General features: G+C 40.9%; 1 protein-coding gene across 2 annotated transcripts in view; it reads left to right on the top strand.

Moving 5' to 3' along the window:
* Window positions 1-802: 802 nt before the first annotated feature.
* The window catches only part of TMCC1 (transmembrane and coiled-coil domain family 1), a 61,617-nt gene continuing 46,147 nt past the window's right edge, over window positions 803-16,272 (top strand). Inside the window, exons 1-2 of one of the 2 annotated variants that reach the window (XM_072420498.1) lie at window positions 803-981; window positions 1,901-2,591. In XM_072420498.1, coding sequence (XP_072276599.1) covers window positions 2,070-2,591 — 522 coding nt within the window. In that variant the 5' untranslated portion in view covers window positions 803-981; window positions 1,901-2,069. Of the gene's footprint in view, window positions 982-1,900; window positions 2,592-9,540; window positions 9,878-16,272 lie in introns of those variants that run through there. The other variant, XM_072420500.1, reaches the window with a different exon arrangement.

The following is a 16,272-nucleotide window of genomic DNA, read 5'->3' as shown; positions in this document are numbered from 1 at the left end:
ATTGTTGTTTCAGATTTTAGTTTCCACTAGGAAAAGACTACTTTGGCCTTTGGAGCGCTAGGTCCCAGGTTCGAATCCCAGCCAGGACACCATCTGCATGTAGTTTGCAGGTTCTTGTGTTTGCCTGGGTTTTCTTTGGGTACTCTGGTTTCCGCCCACATTCCAAAAACATGCAATTAGGTTAAATAACCTCAGACTGTGGTAGTGACTATGGTAGGGATATCCGATTGTGAGCCCCTTTGAGGGACAGCTAGTGACATTACTATAGACTTGTTGCGGCGCTGTGTAATATATCTGCGCTATATAAATACTGGGTGATAATAATATAACCAGCAAGGTTGCCTTCAACCAGAAAACAAATGTACTCCATGTGCATTGCACAATTGCCATCAATTAAATTAAATTAAAAGTTATTTTTAAAGATAGATTTTATAATTGACATGATGGTGGTGATTGTGCAATGTCTTAGGAGTACAATTTGTTTTCCAGCTTGACATCGGCCAGAAACATTTTAATTCAACACTGTCAACTCTGTATATCATCAAGAACTCCCCTTTCCTGTTTACTAAGGTGACGGCACTGAGGCTTCAACCACTGAGCACCTCCACTTGTCTTTGAGTCATGGGTGCACTTACATTATGTTATTGTAATTTGTACAGAATCCTTCAACCCATGAAACCATATAAAAGGTGTATTACCCCCAGCTATCAACTCATGTTTGCCAGACCTCATTACATTGCACTCTGGAATGATTGGTTGCTGGGGGTCACTGCAGTTCACATATTATTATTTCTTGCACCATCTTGTTGGGTGAGCCGGATGGATATGTATTTCATTTTCCTTGTAGTAACCAGTTTTTTTCTCTTGTTCAGCAGTGCGTCATCTCCATGAAGAAAGCTCGTTCATCACATATAAAAACGTACAGTCAGCAAGAATCCAGAGGATGTTAAATTTACGGCGCTGCACCATGAGGGAGCAAATGTGAGTACAGGAAAGGAAAGATAATATACCAGTTTAAAAACATTCTTTGTATTTTTGTATGAGCAAAATTAGATAACCTCAATTCAAGCATTTTAAAGTGGATCTAGCATCAGTTATATTGTAGTTTATAGTAAAAAAAGATGTATACATATTTTTTTTGTTCTGAATGCCATTGGAAAAAAATCTTGGTTTATACTCAGGTCACATGATAGACGGCACCATGTCCTTATGTAATGTGTGTTACAAGCTCTTGCCATCTGAGACATTATTGCTCTTTACACACTTGACATGGCCCCATCTACTGGTGGCCAGCAATAATGCACAAAAATCATTTAGGAGCAAGTGACCCATCATAACCAACTCAAAAGTAAAAAATGCAAAAATAACAAAATACTTTATCCTGAAAAAGGGTGAAATAAGATTAGAGATAGAGACTCAGCCCATTGATTTTTATTGACATTCATAGTTTTGAATATTGGCAATGACACACATGTTTTGTGCCACAGGTTTATACTCAAATCGATATAGCTTTCCCTTGCATCCAAGCTTGCTGGATCACCCAGCTTCTCACATGATCTATCTTCTCCAGTCTTGAAGAGCATTAATAAATAGGGTCCCTTGTGCCTTGCTACAATGTGGCCTCAACGGAGAGCGAAGATTTAGGAAATAATTCCTTCTACCTGCAGCAGACTGATGACATTTCACTTTGATAGTTTGCTTGAATATCTCCTAAGGGTGGAAATGGGCCAATCAGATTCACTGTAATTTTAATGTCAGCATTTGAAGTCTGGCTTGAAAGATGAGCTGATCTATGTTGTATCTCCTCTTTTCAATATGATTTTTATCGGCAGCATAAACAGCTTTGTCAAAAGTTTGAGTGCTCTGTAATCCAGTATGTTTTTTCATTTTTTCTGAACAGATTTTAATAAATATCCTGGGAGTCAAGATTGCTGATTTCCTGTCTTCTACCCCTGCACACTGATATCATCGCATCTTTTGGATTCCAAGATCCAATTATCATTACTCCCAGCAGTTAAGCAGCGATCTAAACATTGAGTCAGCAACAAGGGTATGGTTGGCATCCTCTGATGGAGGCTTCTGGCAGCGACGGCCTCTGCGACGATGCCGATCCTGGGGGTACAGAAGGAAAGAGGCTGGTTGATGGGGACCAGAAGCCCTCCAAGGGCTCTCATTTCGAGAACATCAACGTCATAGGCCAGGGCCTGAAGCATCTGTTTCAACATCAGAGGCGCCGCTCCTCCATCTCCCCTCACGATCTCCAACAAGCGCAGCCAGAACCTGAACCAGAACCGGACCCATCACAGGTTTCAGATGTTGATGGAACAGCACAACCCACTGCCCTCAATCGTGTACTACAGCAAATTCGCGCTCCACCCAAAGTGAAAAGAGGAAGCAGCCTTCAGCAGAACCGTAAAGGCAAGACGCGCGGTAGTCCACAAATCGGCCGCCGATCTGCGCAGGACATCATGGCTGTACTTTCACACCCTGCGCGCCCGCGGTCTTCATCCACAACTGATGCACACTCTGCCTCTGCAGCTCTGGAAATTTCCAACTCCTCCTACTTATCTGCTGAGGATTCAGCTGAGAAGGTAAGAGGACAAAATTATATTAGCTGGGGTGAATTAATAACGATGGGGCTAATATGTTCATGAATTGGGCTGATGCATTGAGCAGTTATTCAGTTATGGAATTTTACTCTGAAAATACTAATATTGTGCTGTTTTAGTTTTGACATACTATATAGGCAAAATGTATGGTCATCTGATCATCACATGTTGAATGTCCCATTCCATAATCATGGCCACAAATATGAAGTTGACTCCCCCTTGTGGTTATAACATCCTTCACTCTACTAAGAAAGCGTTCTGCAATATTTTGGAGGGTGTCTTTGGCAATGTGTGTGCCTATTGGTGAGGTGCTGTTGTTGGAGGAGAAGACCTGGCTCACCATTTCAATTTATCCCAAAGGTGTTCAGAAAGGTTGAAGTCAGGGCTCTGCAGGACACTCCAACTCCTCCACACCAAACAGATGACCCCCCAACTGGTGTTTATTGAGCTGGCTTTGTACATAGGGGCATATTGTGCATGCTGGGACAATAAAGAGTCTTCCTCAAACTGTGTGACCACAAGGTCCAAAGTCTCTTTTTTTTGCTGTAGTCTTAGGAATACCCTTCACCAAAGACACCTAAACTCCCTAAATTGAGGGTAGAGGCCCTTTGTAAGTGTATTGGTCAGTTGTTGACAATCCTATAGCTTTATGATTCGCTTAAAGGTGGATTTCTATTGATGTGGCAGTAGTAGCTGTCCGGTGTTGCCTCCCCACCTCTGTGTCACCCAACAAGACTAGTTCTGTTAATAGCTTCTTTCGATTGTGGTGAAAATCGAAAAGCCATGCTTGGATTAATGGACAAACTCCATGCTGCCTTTTTTTTTTGTCAGCATTGAACTTAAAGCTGCAAAGCCACCTGCTACCCTCTTATCCCCATAACTTGTCTGGAGGCTACTGCATGCGGTCTCCCAATTACTTCCAGTCTCCTAGGACCTCGTGAATATATAATGGCCTGTCTGAAGCATGCCCGAGTGTTTTTTATTATTTATAACCGCCTGCACAACTGTCTGGTGTCTGCAGCCAAATGCACATACACAGAAACAAAGTCACTGAATGTTGCTCGTACTATAGACCTGTCTAGATTGTCTGTATGTGTATATAGAATGCATATAGAATGGTGCATGTCACCTGCTTGTGATGCTTCTGGCTTATACTTGGAATTGGCTGCTTTGTGGTGTTGGCCAAAGCTAATTTTTTAACTTCAGTTTATTAGGAACCTTATGAAGGTTATAAGAGCTCTCAATTATCTCATTTTGACAGAAATCACTTTGTCTACCAGTCTGTCCCATTGTTACCATTAGTAGGCAACTAAACTAATAAAAGGAATGGAGGAGCTCAGCTATGAGGAGAGATTAGCTGANCTGAATCTATTCTCCCTTGAGAAGAGATGTATAAGGGGGGATATGATCACCCTGTATAAATATATAAATGGTCCATACAGAGAACTTCCCAATTATTATCATTAAGGTCATTACAAAGGACAAGAGGGCACTCTTTTGTGTCTGCAGGAAAAGAAGTTTAAACTCCGATTAAGGAAGGATTCTTCACTGTAAGGTCTATGAAATGTCCATAGAGTTTAAGCCACTTATTTTTCATGGAAGTTTGGTAACTGGTAAGGGATTTTTTTTTCTGTTTTTGGATTGTTTTGTTCTCCTGACGGTGATTTTGATGACATTCACAGGAAAAGGTTATTAGCCGTTCTTGATAGCAGTTTAGAGACCTTGTGTACAAAGTTCAGCAAGACTTAGTACCTGGTACTGCCAGTGTCTGCTCCAAGATTTCCCTTTCCAGACAGTCTGTACTAAACTCAGAACAGCTTTGGGTATGAAGTACCCGAATGGAGATTTAAGTATACTAGAGCGAGGGCATTTTCCATAGCAGTTAAGTGCTTCCTAACATTCTGTAATTGGTGCTATATAACTGAGCTGGGATCTGGTTGCTTTGAGCAACATCTCATTTTTTTCTGCCTGTGTTCTGTAACTGATGCCTCGTGATGGTTGTTCATTTATTAAAGTGGAATGGCCTGCTAAGACACCATATGTTGTCAAAATCATATTTAAAGCTGAACTTCCTTTGTCTTGCATGGTTCCTGTTCTTTGCTGAATTTGCTTACAATGATATCTCTGCACACTGTGTGCTTTTTTTACATTGCTCAAAAAAGCAGCAAGATGGATACAGCCTGCCTCATTTTTAGGCCGAAAAACTTCCACCATCATCTTCTTACCCTTCCCTTTCCAGTCTGACTGTCCCTGGTCAGCCTCAATTCATTTTCATTTTAGTTCTTTCAGCCCTTGATGCTCAGTATTACCTAGTGGGGGGGATCTGATGATGAATGGGTGACCAGCTTTGGCAGCCTCCCTTGCTTTACTGTTATAGGCTGCCAAAACCACCAATTATAGGGATGTGCCAATAACTAGGTAGCGTGGGCTTCTCCAAAAACTGCACTTGGACCTGTCAGCTATATAGTATGTCTATTATATATGTTTATTACAGCCACTTATTCAATTTCCATCCCTTCCTTTCTAAAAATCACATGATTATAGCCAACCTTACTAAATAATGCAGCACAGTGCTATTTCAGACCCTAAGGGCTTTGCCTCCTAAGATTAGATCTGCCCGTCTAATGACTAGTGGGGTAATAATGAAGCAAGAGGAGAGGTAAAGGAACCACGGATCCATAAAAAAAAAAAATGAGGAAGGAGAGAGATCCTTGCACTGTAAGTCGTCAGGTGCTGCTTCCTCTCCGGCAAGGAGAACAGTAAGCAGTACAGTACTGACATTATCAAATCTCACTCCACATTTGATGACTGTCTGTTTTAGATGAAGAAAGAAGGTATACATCTATGAGGCTTGAGGCACAGAAATTTCACTGCTATGTTTCATAGGCTATTCAAGCATAAGCAGTGTCCTAATAATTAATATTGGAAGATAGCAGTGAGCTTCATCATATGAGAGTGTGGCCTTGGTAATTCTGTATATTTCTGGTGTGAGATCTAAAGCCTTGCTGTATCCAAATACTTGGATTTGGAGTGAGATTTGTGTGATTCCCCTATTGTGCGTCTCTCTGTTCTCCTTGCTGGAGGCTCTGACGTGAAAAGAAAATCCCTGCCCACCATAGAGTGCAGAAGTTATGGTTGGTATTTGGGAAAATATCAGCAACAGAGAGACCATATTTATTAGGCCCTAGCCCTCTGCCTGACTTTTTTGGGCACAGCTTCCGGAATGTGGTCCATCTATAAACCTTTCTGCAGCATGAAGACTTATGACTAGCACTTTGTAGTCCTGGCACCATCTGGACTCCACAGGCTCTGCCAATGAGCAGGCAGTTTAGGCACCGAGGTGATTCACAATCGCACAGAAATCTATTTTATAGTTTAGTTTTAAATTGTCTTTGTATAGCGCCAACATACTACGCAGAGCTGTACTTTAAATAGGGGTTGCAAATGACAGATACAGTGGGGAGGAGGAGAGCACACAAGAGCTTACAATCTAAGTTTTGAACTATAACTGGGCAGTATGGTGGCTCAATGGTTAGCACTCTGCATGGCTAGGTCCCAGGTTCGAATCCTGGTCAGGACACTATCTGCATGGAGTTTGCAGGTTCTCTCCGCGATTGAGTGGGTTTGCTTGGGGTACTCCGGTTTCGTCCCACAATCTAAAAACATGCAGTTATGTTTATTGGCTTCCCCAAAAAATTGACCTTAACTGTATGTTAATAACATATAACTATGGTAGGGGCATTAGATTGTGAGCTTCTTTGAGGGACAGCTAGTGACATGGTACAGCGCTGTGTAATGTCAGCCCTATATAAAAACTGTGCAATAATAATGTTCTCTAGTCTGGTATTCTATATCCTGATGTCTTCAGTAATAAATATGAAGAAGCCAATAAGCAGCTCAGACAGGGAGCAGTGTAGAGAAAAGGGCCTCTGCTCCTTGGTGATTACAGACAATGAGGCCATGTGTGCGCAGCATGTCCCCGATAAGGAAGGTCACTCAGTGTGTTTATTTTAGCAGATAAAAGATGGAGAGAGAAAAAGGCACATTGTACTTAAAGTGTTCAGTGCATTTTTGAAAGAAAAAGTTGCAGTGGAAAGTTTGAAATTCATATCTCCCTCCTGCTGTGTTCATTCCTGCCAAGCATGATGTTTATAATTTGCTGGAGATATTAGATTGCAAAATGTGCATCACCGGCATATTGCAAAAGTAGGTTAAAGGGTGGCCAAGGATGGGGTAGCTATTTATAGAGATATATGTGTAGGTAGTAAGATATATTCTATCCATACAATGGTAACTACTTCTGATTCATTTATTAGGGCTCTGTTGTGTATTGATTACCTCTGTCGAGGAACACCAAATCACTTGCATTCAATGCTGTTTGCGCACAGTTGTTAAAAACATCTGTCATGTATTTTTGAACCTGCAGCAGTGTTTGTCCAACAATGCAATCTTCCTTCCTTAAAAAAATGAAATAGTATAATATTATTTTTATTATTAATAAAGAGGATTTATATAGTGCCAACATATTACGCAGCGCTGTACATTAAATAGGGTCTGCAAATGACAGACAGGTACTAAAGAAGACCCTGCCCCGAAGAGCTTACAATCTAAGAGGTGGAGGAAGTATCATACAATAGGAGGGGTGATATGTAATGTTGGGTGAGTAGTGAGGGTTTAAGAGACAGAAAAAGAAGGGTAGGTGAGTTTGAAAAGAGGGGTTTTGAGAGCTCTTTTTAACGAGCAGAAAGTAGGAGTGAGTCTAACAGAACGAGGGAGACTATTCCAGAGAGTGGGGACAGCTCTAGAAAAGTCTTGGAGCCGTGCGTGTGACAAGCTTATAATGAGAAAGTCATTAGTAGGTCATAGGAAGTAAAAATACAACTTTTTTTCCACTCTTCTCCCAAACGCTTTTAAAATTCCTTTTAACCATTTAAGTGACCTCTCCAACAATTTAATAGGAATTTTCTTTTAAGTCTTTAGAAGCTGTTGACAAGAAAACTGACCGTGACGTAAATGGTCTTGAAACTGCAAACCAACCACTTTTCTAAAACCCTGCAAATGGCAAGGAGAATGATTGTAACCAGTCTCATTTGTTTCCAGTACAAATCCAAGGGGGGCTAGGCACTTTTTGGGCTGCCAAATGCTACAAAACCATGGGCATAACTACCGGAAACTGACCAGTACAGAAAGCAAATCTTTCTACCTGGTCCTGATTTATGAAAACCAAGGCTGGAGACAATCCGTGAAGCTGAGTGATCCAGCGAACCTGGAATGGATCTGGTCCAAGATTGAAAACCTTTGCTAATAAATAGCAAATTACTTTTAGGTAATCCATTCCAGGTTTGCTGGATCACCCAGCTTCACCACTAAAAAGTGTATCCTCTCCAGCCTTGGAGATTATTAAAGCTCTCCAAAACTGGAGAAAATAGACTATCATGGGAGAAACTGGGTGATCCAGCAAATCTGGAATGGATTTGGTCCAGGATAGCATTTGCCAAATAATAGCAAATGATTTAAAGGATTCCAGGTTTGTTGGATCACCCAGATAGCCTTCTCTAATATTGGGGAGCTTTATAAGGCCCATTGACTGGTGGACATTCAGCTCAGAATGTATTCATGAGCCAATGGGGCTGCTAGCCAGCATTTACACTAACAACCGGTTAAGCTGTATTGATGTAAATGACAAGGAGCGCTCCTATTAGCGTTTGGATGTTAGAAGGGCATACTTTAGATTATCTGTTGTCTAATCGTTTAAAAACATATTTTGTAATGTATAGAGGAAAAGAAATTTCATCTCCGCATAGGGAAGGGATTCTTCATTGTATGGTCTGTGAAAATGTGGAATCGGCTCCCTCAGGAAGTCGTTTCTGCAAGTTCTATAAATTGCTTCAAGAAAAAGTTGGATGATTTCTAGAAGCACAGAATATGCCTTCCTCTGGACCAACTATGTCTATAGGGTTTTATCTGGGATATGTTATTTCCTTAGTGGTTGAACGTGATGTCTTTTTTTTTTCGACCTAATTTACTATGTAACTATGGCTGGTAATGTCAAAAGGCAGCAAAAAGTCCCCTTATTTCTCCCCTGTATAAAAATACTCTCTTTTTGCATAGGAGAACTTTATGGTATATTAGTATATAAATATCAAGCTGCAAGCTCAGGCTGATCCCATACCCAGTGTCATGTAATGAATGAATAAATGCATAAAATATACAAATATATATTGAAAATCCAAAATTTTTAAAAACTTGGAAAGTCTTTAGATTGTGGCATGTGACTATTACTATTAATATTAAATTATTATTATTATTATTATTATTATTATTATTATTATTACACAGTATTTGTATAGCTCCAACATATTATGCAGCTCTGTACAAAGTCCATAGTCATGTCACGAGCTGTCCCTCAACGGGGGCTCACAATCTAATGTCCCTACCTGAGGCCAATTAACCTATCTGCATGTTTTGGGTATTTAGGACATTTACAAAACATTCAGAAAGAATTGTAAAAAAACATTGTTAATGTTTGTACATTATTGCTTCAATCACTGCATATCTCACCTCCTATTCTGTGCTATTTCCCCCACCTCCTATATTGTAAGCTCTTTGGGGTAGGGTCCTCTCCTCCTCCTGTATCACTGTCATTTGCAACCTCTATTTACTGTACAGCGCTGCGTATTATGTTGGCGCTATATAAATTCTTTTTAATAATAAATATTGCCAGCGGTCTTAAGAAACCCAAAGGCACCATAAATGTATTCCTGCTTTTCAAATTCTAAGCAGCGCTGTAGTACAGTCAGATCCTCCCCCTGTTACTGAGCGAATGCAGATAATGAATTCACTTTTTACAGTGTAATTGCTCCTAATGAAACGGATAAGAGCAGTGTCAGGTGGATGCAAGGAGGGGTTCAGTGTCAGAGGGAAGAGGGGGATTTGTCTCCAAGATCCATCTGTCTGGACCCTCTCACAGCTGACTCACAGGAAGTGTATCGAGAGCTTGGCACCCCTCCCTGCACTCCCTCTCTCTGTGTAGTAGAGAACAATGACATGCAGCCAAGTTCTGCTCTGATAATTCTCTGCCGATCATAGGACTTCAGCTCCAGCGATTCCCTTTTTTTATTTTTTTTATTTCTTCTTCACCCTGCTGCGGGGCAATCCCACGCTGGCGACCCCTTGCCACCACACCCACCCAACAATTCTTTGTCTGAAAGGCAACGGGACCCGGAGCCATGGTCCAGAGGTTCAGCCTCCGGCGACAGCTGTCCAAGGTGGGTACATCACCATCTGAAGGATTAACCACTTCTTTGCCAGCTAATCTTTCGATGCTACAATGAAATGCTCACCATTGATAGTCATCTTTTGACTTTTTAAATTATGAATTTTAAAATCTTTACCCAAAAAGGTGCTGTGTTTGTAAAAAAGCTAGTGTAAAAGCTAATTCGGGTCAATTTAGGTTGGAATTTTCACTAGTGTAAAAGCTAATTCGGGTTAATAAAGGTTGGAATTTTCACAACTGAAATGGTACTTTTTGCTTTTAGAAAAAATGCAAACTATTTTCGGGAATAGGTGTCTTTTATGTTACAATTTTCCCTTTTATACATTTTAGGAATATGGTGATTTGTAGTTTCCCTTTTTACCTGTTTTAATATTGTTCTATAGTCACATATATTTGATATAAATTGCAACTTTCCAATAATGCATTATGTTTGAATGCACTAAAAATATACATATATATATATATATATATATATATATATACTTTTAGATTTAAAATGATTTTAAGAAACTGAAACACATTACAATTCAGTGAAAGAAAAAATTGAAATGTTTCTAAAAGCATGCAAATTCATAAAAAAATAAAAAAGCCACCTTGCTGCTTGTGGGCTTTTGTAATCTCTAGAAAAGATTGCTTTGGGCGTCATGTACATCTTAAATCCTCATTGTAACAGTGCGAGATGCCTGAAATATTATCCTCAGCCACTGCCCTGTTCCTGCGGCCCTCTATTCCCTAAAGAGTTGAATTTTTTTACTTCTCTTGGCTGAGCCGGGGAAAGTGCTGTCTGTATGACACAGAATAGGTTATGGGGCTTTCATAGCCGGTCACTAGTTGTTTGCTGCGATCATTTGCATTTTTTGTTTTATTTCAGCATCGTTATTGGTCTGCTAATTCTCCCTGTGATGATCCATTGTATAGGTTTAAAGTTATGCAGTTAGACTGGGTTTAAAGTACAATATATATGTATAGGCAAAACTTTTTTTTTTTTGCCTGTTCTAGGCTTAATAGACTGTATCTCTGCTGCACAGAAATCCCATCAGTGTTTTTAGCCTTGCCCACTAAACTACAGAACACCTCCAACCCTTTTCTGTCCCTCTCCCCATTCATACATTGATTTCTTTCCCAGCTAAACAATGCTGCTGCCTTTTTTTCCAGAACATAGCACTTGGGAGATGTAGTTCTTGGGGTATGCATACAATATCATTATTATTATTATTATAAACTCTTTTTTTTTATAGCACCAACATATAACGCAGCACTGTACAATAAATAGGGGTTGCAAATGACAGACAGGTACAGAAAGTGATACCGGTGGAGGAGAGGTGTTCATTTGAAACTTATCTCCAGCTGCCCATGCAAGAAATGTAAAGGCCAGGTTGTAATGTAAATGCAGCTGCATTCTCTAGAGGGGTGCGGGGGGTTAGAATTACCTTTCTTACCTATAAACTAGAACCCATAGACAGTTCATTTAACAGAAAATACCCCTGCTCAAAGCAGACTCACAGCTTCCTCAAAGTCCACCAGGGTAAGGCTCTGTACACACAAAAGAAGGTCCGATGCGAACGGTCCTGCTTGTCTGGGAGGAACACCTGACCCAACATCATTCATGGATCCATCAGGAGGGATCTGTGAATGATTACTATACAAGTTAAGGGAGGAGAGCACAGCAGGGTGCCAATCATTCATTCTCCCTCCTCTGCTCTCCATAGAACAGAACAGCACTGTCTGTACAGCACTCACTTGTAATGATCATGAAAGATCGTTTCTAGCAACGAAAAATTGAATATGTGTATGCAGCCCAATTTTTGGGGACATTTCCCCTTCCCGAGTTAAACACTAATAACCAATCAGGCATGGCACAATCCCTGGATCTAGTTTTTCACTAAACTTTATTCAACTCTAAGCGTAAGTACAAACATATGACCCACGCCTGTCACCTCCTGATGCGTTTAGCCCTGTCTGATGGTTTAATCATAGATGTCAAAAGATTGACAGACACAATAGAAATTTATAGCCACTTCTTAACACATCTACATTAAGAAATGAAGATCAGGATGTGTACAGGTGTGCCTAAAAATTCCTGCCCCATTATTCATAATTGACTAATGCAATTAAACCCCTGGGCAGGGCAAAGTCAGCAACGGATCTTGCTGGTGAGGTGTCTGTCTGTACATACGGTAACAGCTGAATAAAGTTGAGCGAGAACAAAACCGAATCCTGCGAATGTGCTGTTAGTGATCAGACCGATTCAGAAGTGGAATGTGCATAGAATGAACGCAGATTCTAAATTATACAATATTTATTATTAATATTACACAGTATTGATATAGCTCCCACATATTATGCAGCGCTGTACAAAGTCCAAAGTTATGTCACTAGCTGTCCCTCAAAGGGGCTCACAACCTAATGTACCTACCATAGTCATATGTCTTTAATACAGCCCTAGGACAATTTTGGGGGAAGCCCATTAACCTAACTGCATGTTTTTTGGATGTGGGAGGAAACCTGAGTACCCAGAGGAAATCCACACAAACACGGGGAGAACCTGCAAACTCCATGCAGATAACATCATGGTCGAGATTTGAACCTGTGACCTAGCGCTGCAAAGGCCAGAATGCTTACCTCTGAGCCACTGTGCCGCCTAAATCGCATTTTCCTGACATAAATGAGCCTACATATGCAGCTCAGCAAAGGTCTTTTTTTTTTCCACTGCACCTGTTACCATTTATGATCATTTTACATGTAAATCTATCACCTGGTTTATGGGGGGAAAAAAGCTTTTATTATGTGGAAAAAGTATACCTTCTATAATAGATTTTGCCTGGTCGCTTTGACCTTTTGCTGAAATGCTTCAAAAATGATCAAAGAATTGTTCCAGGGTACTTTTATAAATGGCTAAAATTGTAAGCAGCGATAAGGGAGCCATGGTAGCTTCAGGGCTCATTGGCACAGTAAATGCAGCTCATTTATTTGAATTGACTTCCCGTTTTATATTCATAGCAGCTTTGGCTATGTGCAGGGATAATAGTTCATGTCTGAAAGCAGATTGTTTTTGCTGTCCATGCCTCAAGCTAATGTTTCCCAAACCTGTTCTCAAGTCTCACCTACAATGCATGGTTTTCAGGTAACCTCAGACATTTAAGGGCGGGGGAATTTGGGTCTCAACAATGCAGATAAACTACCTGTGTGGTTTAGGATTGGAGAACAGGTTTGGGAAATACTGCTATAGGCAGAGCTATAAACATGTCTTTTACTACATGGAAGATGAGCAACTGGCACCTCCATGTTCAGGGTCAGAGGGCAGAGCAATGGCACATTGTCTGTAGGATCTATCACGCTTTCAGAAGTGTTGTCACTATACATATTAGTGTTCTCCCCAGACCCTTTCAGCTGGGTGCACCATCCAGCACTTTTCAGTAACCACTCACCTGTTTTCGGGGGGGGGGGGGGGGGGCTACTGATGAGGCAAATCACAATACAAGAACCACCACCCACCTACTGCTTCTTCCCACCCAGCTTAAAAACATTTCTGGGTTGAGCACGGCATATGCACTCTTCTCCCCAGCCTCTTATATATGGGTGCACCATCTGGCACTTTTCAGTAACCACTTGGCTGTTTAGGGTGGTTTCTGAAAATTTGGGACACAATGTAGGAGCTCTTTGGAGCACAGTTGGGCTATAATGCCAAGACGATGAAAAAATTGGACATACTAGGGGTTAGGTATTGGAAAGTTGGAATCAAGTATAGGGGGTGGAAGAAAACTGAATGAAAACGGTTACAGAACTCCTATGGTAACAAAAATTGGGAAGGCTAAATGTGTTACATGTTGCCCTGCCTAGAAGAACCCTAGGTTGCCCTAAATCAAAGCCAGGGGGAGGATCACAGAATTGTGGCATCACTTTGCAATCCTTTTGTTAAGTATAAAAACATTCCAATGTGAACATTGTGCTAGCCTAATTGTGCAGGTGCAAATTCTCAAAAATGTATTTTGCACCCTTTTAGTCTACTAAGCATGGTATTGGATGCATTTTGCTAAATCTGTTTAATAAATGCCAAAACTACCCATCGATCCTAGCAGAAATTGGCAGATAATCGTCCTGTGGAATCTGCTAAAGTAACCCAAGCAATGTTATCAGATTTTTTCTATTCATCTCTGTTAAAGTTAGAAACCACATTTATTGCTCAGTATGTAATCATAGCTTTGTGGACAGATGCTTACAGTATGCAATATATTAAAGCATAGCCGTATCCAGGACTATTGGTCCTGCCTTGTAGGTCTGAGACTGCTGCATAGAGCACCTTTCAGAAGAGCTTGCAGGGGGGTCCATTGCACGAAGAAGTAGTCTGGTGATGTGTAAGGTAATTTAACTTCTTTAATATAGTACCCCTAGGCACAAACTAGAGTTTAATGTTTGCTTTTAGGAGTCACCCCACTGCAAGAAGTTAGGCTTTCAGCAGGGGAAGGCTCAAAGTTTTAAAATATGCCAACTAATAAGCCTGAGACTGCAGCTCAGAGCTCCATACAGCTATGGGTGGGTGGGTGGGGGGGGGGGGGGGGGTCTGTGTCCGTCGCACAAAGGAGGCTTAAGGTTTATAGGGACAGAATTAAAATAGAGGTTTAGACCTGGATTTCTGTTTTGCACCCACTTTGACAGGTGGTTTTGTTTCTTAACTTAACTTTCCCCCTCATTCTCCTGCAGACTCCTTCTTCATGCAATGAACCCCCTGCAGCCTTTTCTATCATTTAATTCTTGCTATATGGTGTAATCCCACTGCAAGAAAATAAGCTTTCAGCAAGGGCACTCAGAGTTCTGAAATATGCCAACTAATCAGCATATGGGCCCTTCCAGATTTGGAAATGGGGACAGAATTATTGTACAGAGGTTTAGGCCTGAATTTTTGTTTAATATCCCCCACTTAACATGTGGTTTTGTTTCTGCGGTTCACATCTTTGCAACACACATCTACACAAATGCATGAGAACGATGCATCTGATTGTACATAAAACTTTCTCAGCTACATTTGGAGTTATAAATTGTCACCGTGAAACTGAGCACATCGGACGCAGCTTTGTCACAGCCCGGAGAACAGAGCAAGCCTCACTTCGTCTTCCTGTTTCCACTTCCTGATCTGTTTCTGCTTTAATTACACAGGGGATAATGGTGTTTTCATTTGAAAACTGAGCCGGTATAAAGATAGAAACATAAGCCCGTGCTTATCAGCATAGATGTAGAACACAGTGCTGATTAATGTGTTGCTAGAAGAGGAAATCATTTTTTAGTGTTTGAACTGTGTGATGTCACCTTTGGGTGAAAGAGCCTCTTATAAATTCCAGGAACACTTTGTTGAAGAGCTGAAGCAGCCAACCTCTTCAAGGGAATCAACACGTAATGTGTGTGCTTTGTTTTAAAATAAACTCGTTTCTTCGTGTAGTTTGTAATTATATGTATATATCGTGTTTTTTGAGTGGATTTGCACCGTACGGCCTATTTCCTGGCTGGTGGTGCAGATTCGATGTCTCTTGGCTGCTGATGATAGTATTGTGGCTGCTTTTTGTTATTAAAGACTGCAGTGTCTGTTGCTTTCATTTAGATGGGCCTTGTGGGGTATTAGGGAAATTGGGGTTACCTCCATTAGTTTTGGCCCAAGTAAAGACCAGTGTTAAGAAATCTACTAGCAGTAGGGGAACATTCCCTTTGCTTTCATTTATATAGGCCGTGTGGTTTTAGGGCAGGGTGTAACTATGTCGGCTAGGGGTCATGTAGACTCCCGACTTACTCCTACCCTACATGGCAGCCAGTATTGAGCCCAATCAGAACCTATACAACATCTCAAACATAACATTTTAGCAAACAGTCCAATGGACAAGTAGGTACACACCTTATCAAGACTTACTTGAATTGTTTTGTAGTCCCAGGCCTGGTTTCCACTTGTTTAATAGCTCCGGAATTCTGCATAAACTTCTCTTCCTACCCCAATTATAGGCATTGGGCAAAAAACTTAGCAGAAGAAGAAATTGTAGATGGGTGGCAGCCCCTGTATTGTCACCCAACTTTTCATTAACCACTCAAAAACAATTGGGTGGTTACTCAAAAGTGCTGGGTGGTGCACCTGGCTAAAAGAAGAACACTACCCTTCCAACCGACCCATCTTGCATGTAATGCCCACCTCATCCTGGTTAGGTTTAGGTTGCCCTGCAAAGTCTTTTCTCCTTAAGATTTCTTTTTTCAAGATGTTTATACAACCGAAGCTAATCCTGATGGTAATGGGAATGTTGTCTGTGGAACCATGTGTCTCATCGTGATTTCCTGGGAGTATATTTCATTGAACCAGGGTTTTTTTTGTGACACAAGACCCCATTGTCTCTGGTCCCATCACGAGTAGTT

The sequence above is a fragment of the Pyxicephalus adspersus genome, chromosome 8 (assembly GCF_032062135.1).
Source record: "Pyxicephalus adspersus chromosome 8, UCB_Pads_2.0, whole genome shotgun sequence".
NCBI classification, from domain to species: Eukaryota; Metazoa; Chordata; class Amphibia; order Anura; family Pyxicephalidae; genus Pyxicephalus; species Pyxicephalus adspersus.
The sequence above is the reverse complement of the archived record's forward strand: the minus strand, read 5'-3'. Positions and strand labels throughout refer to the sequence as shown.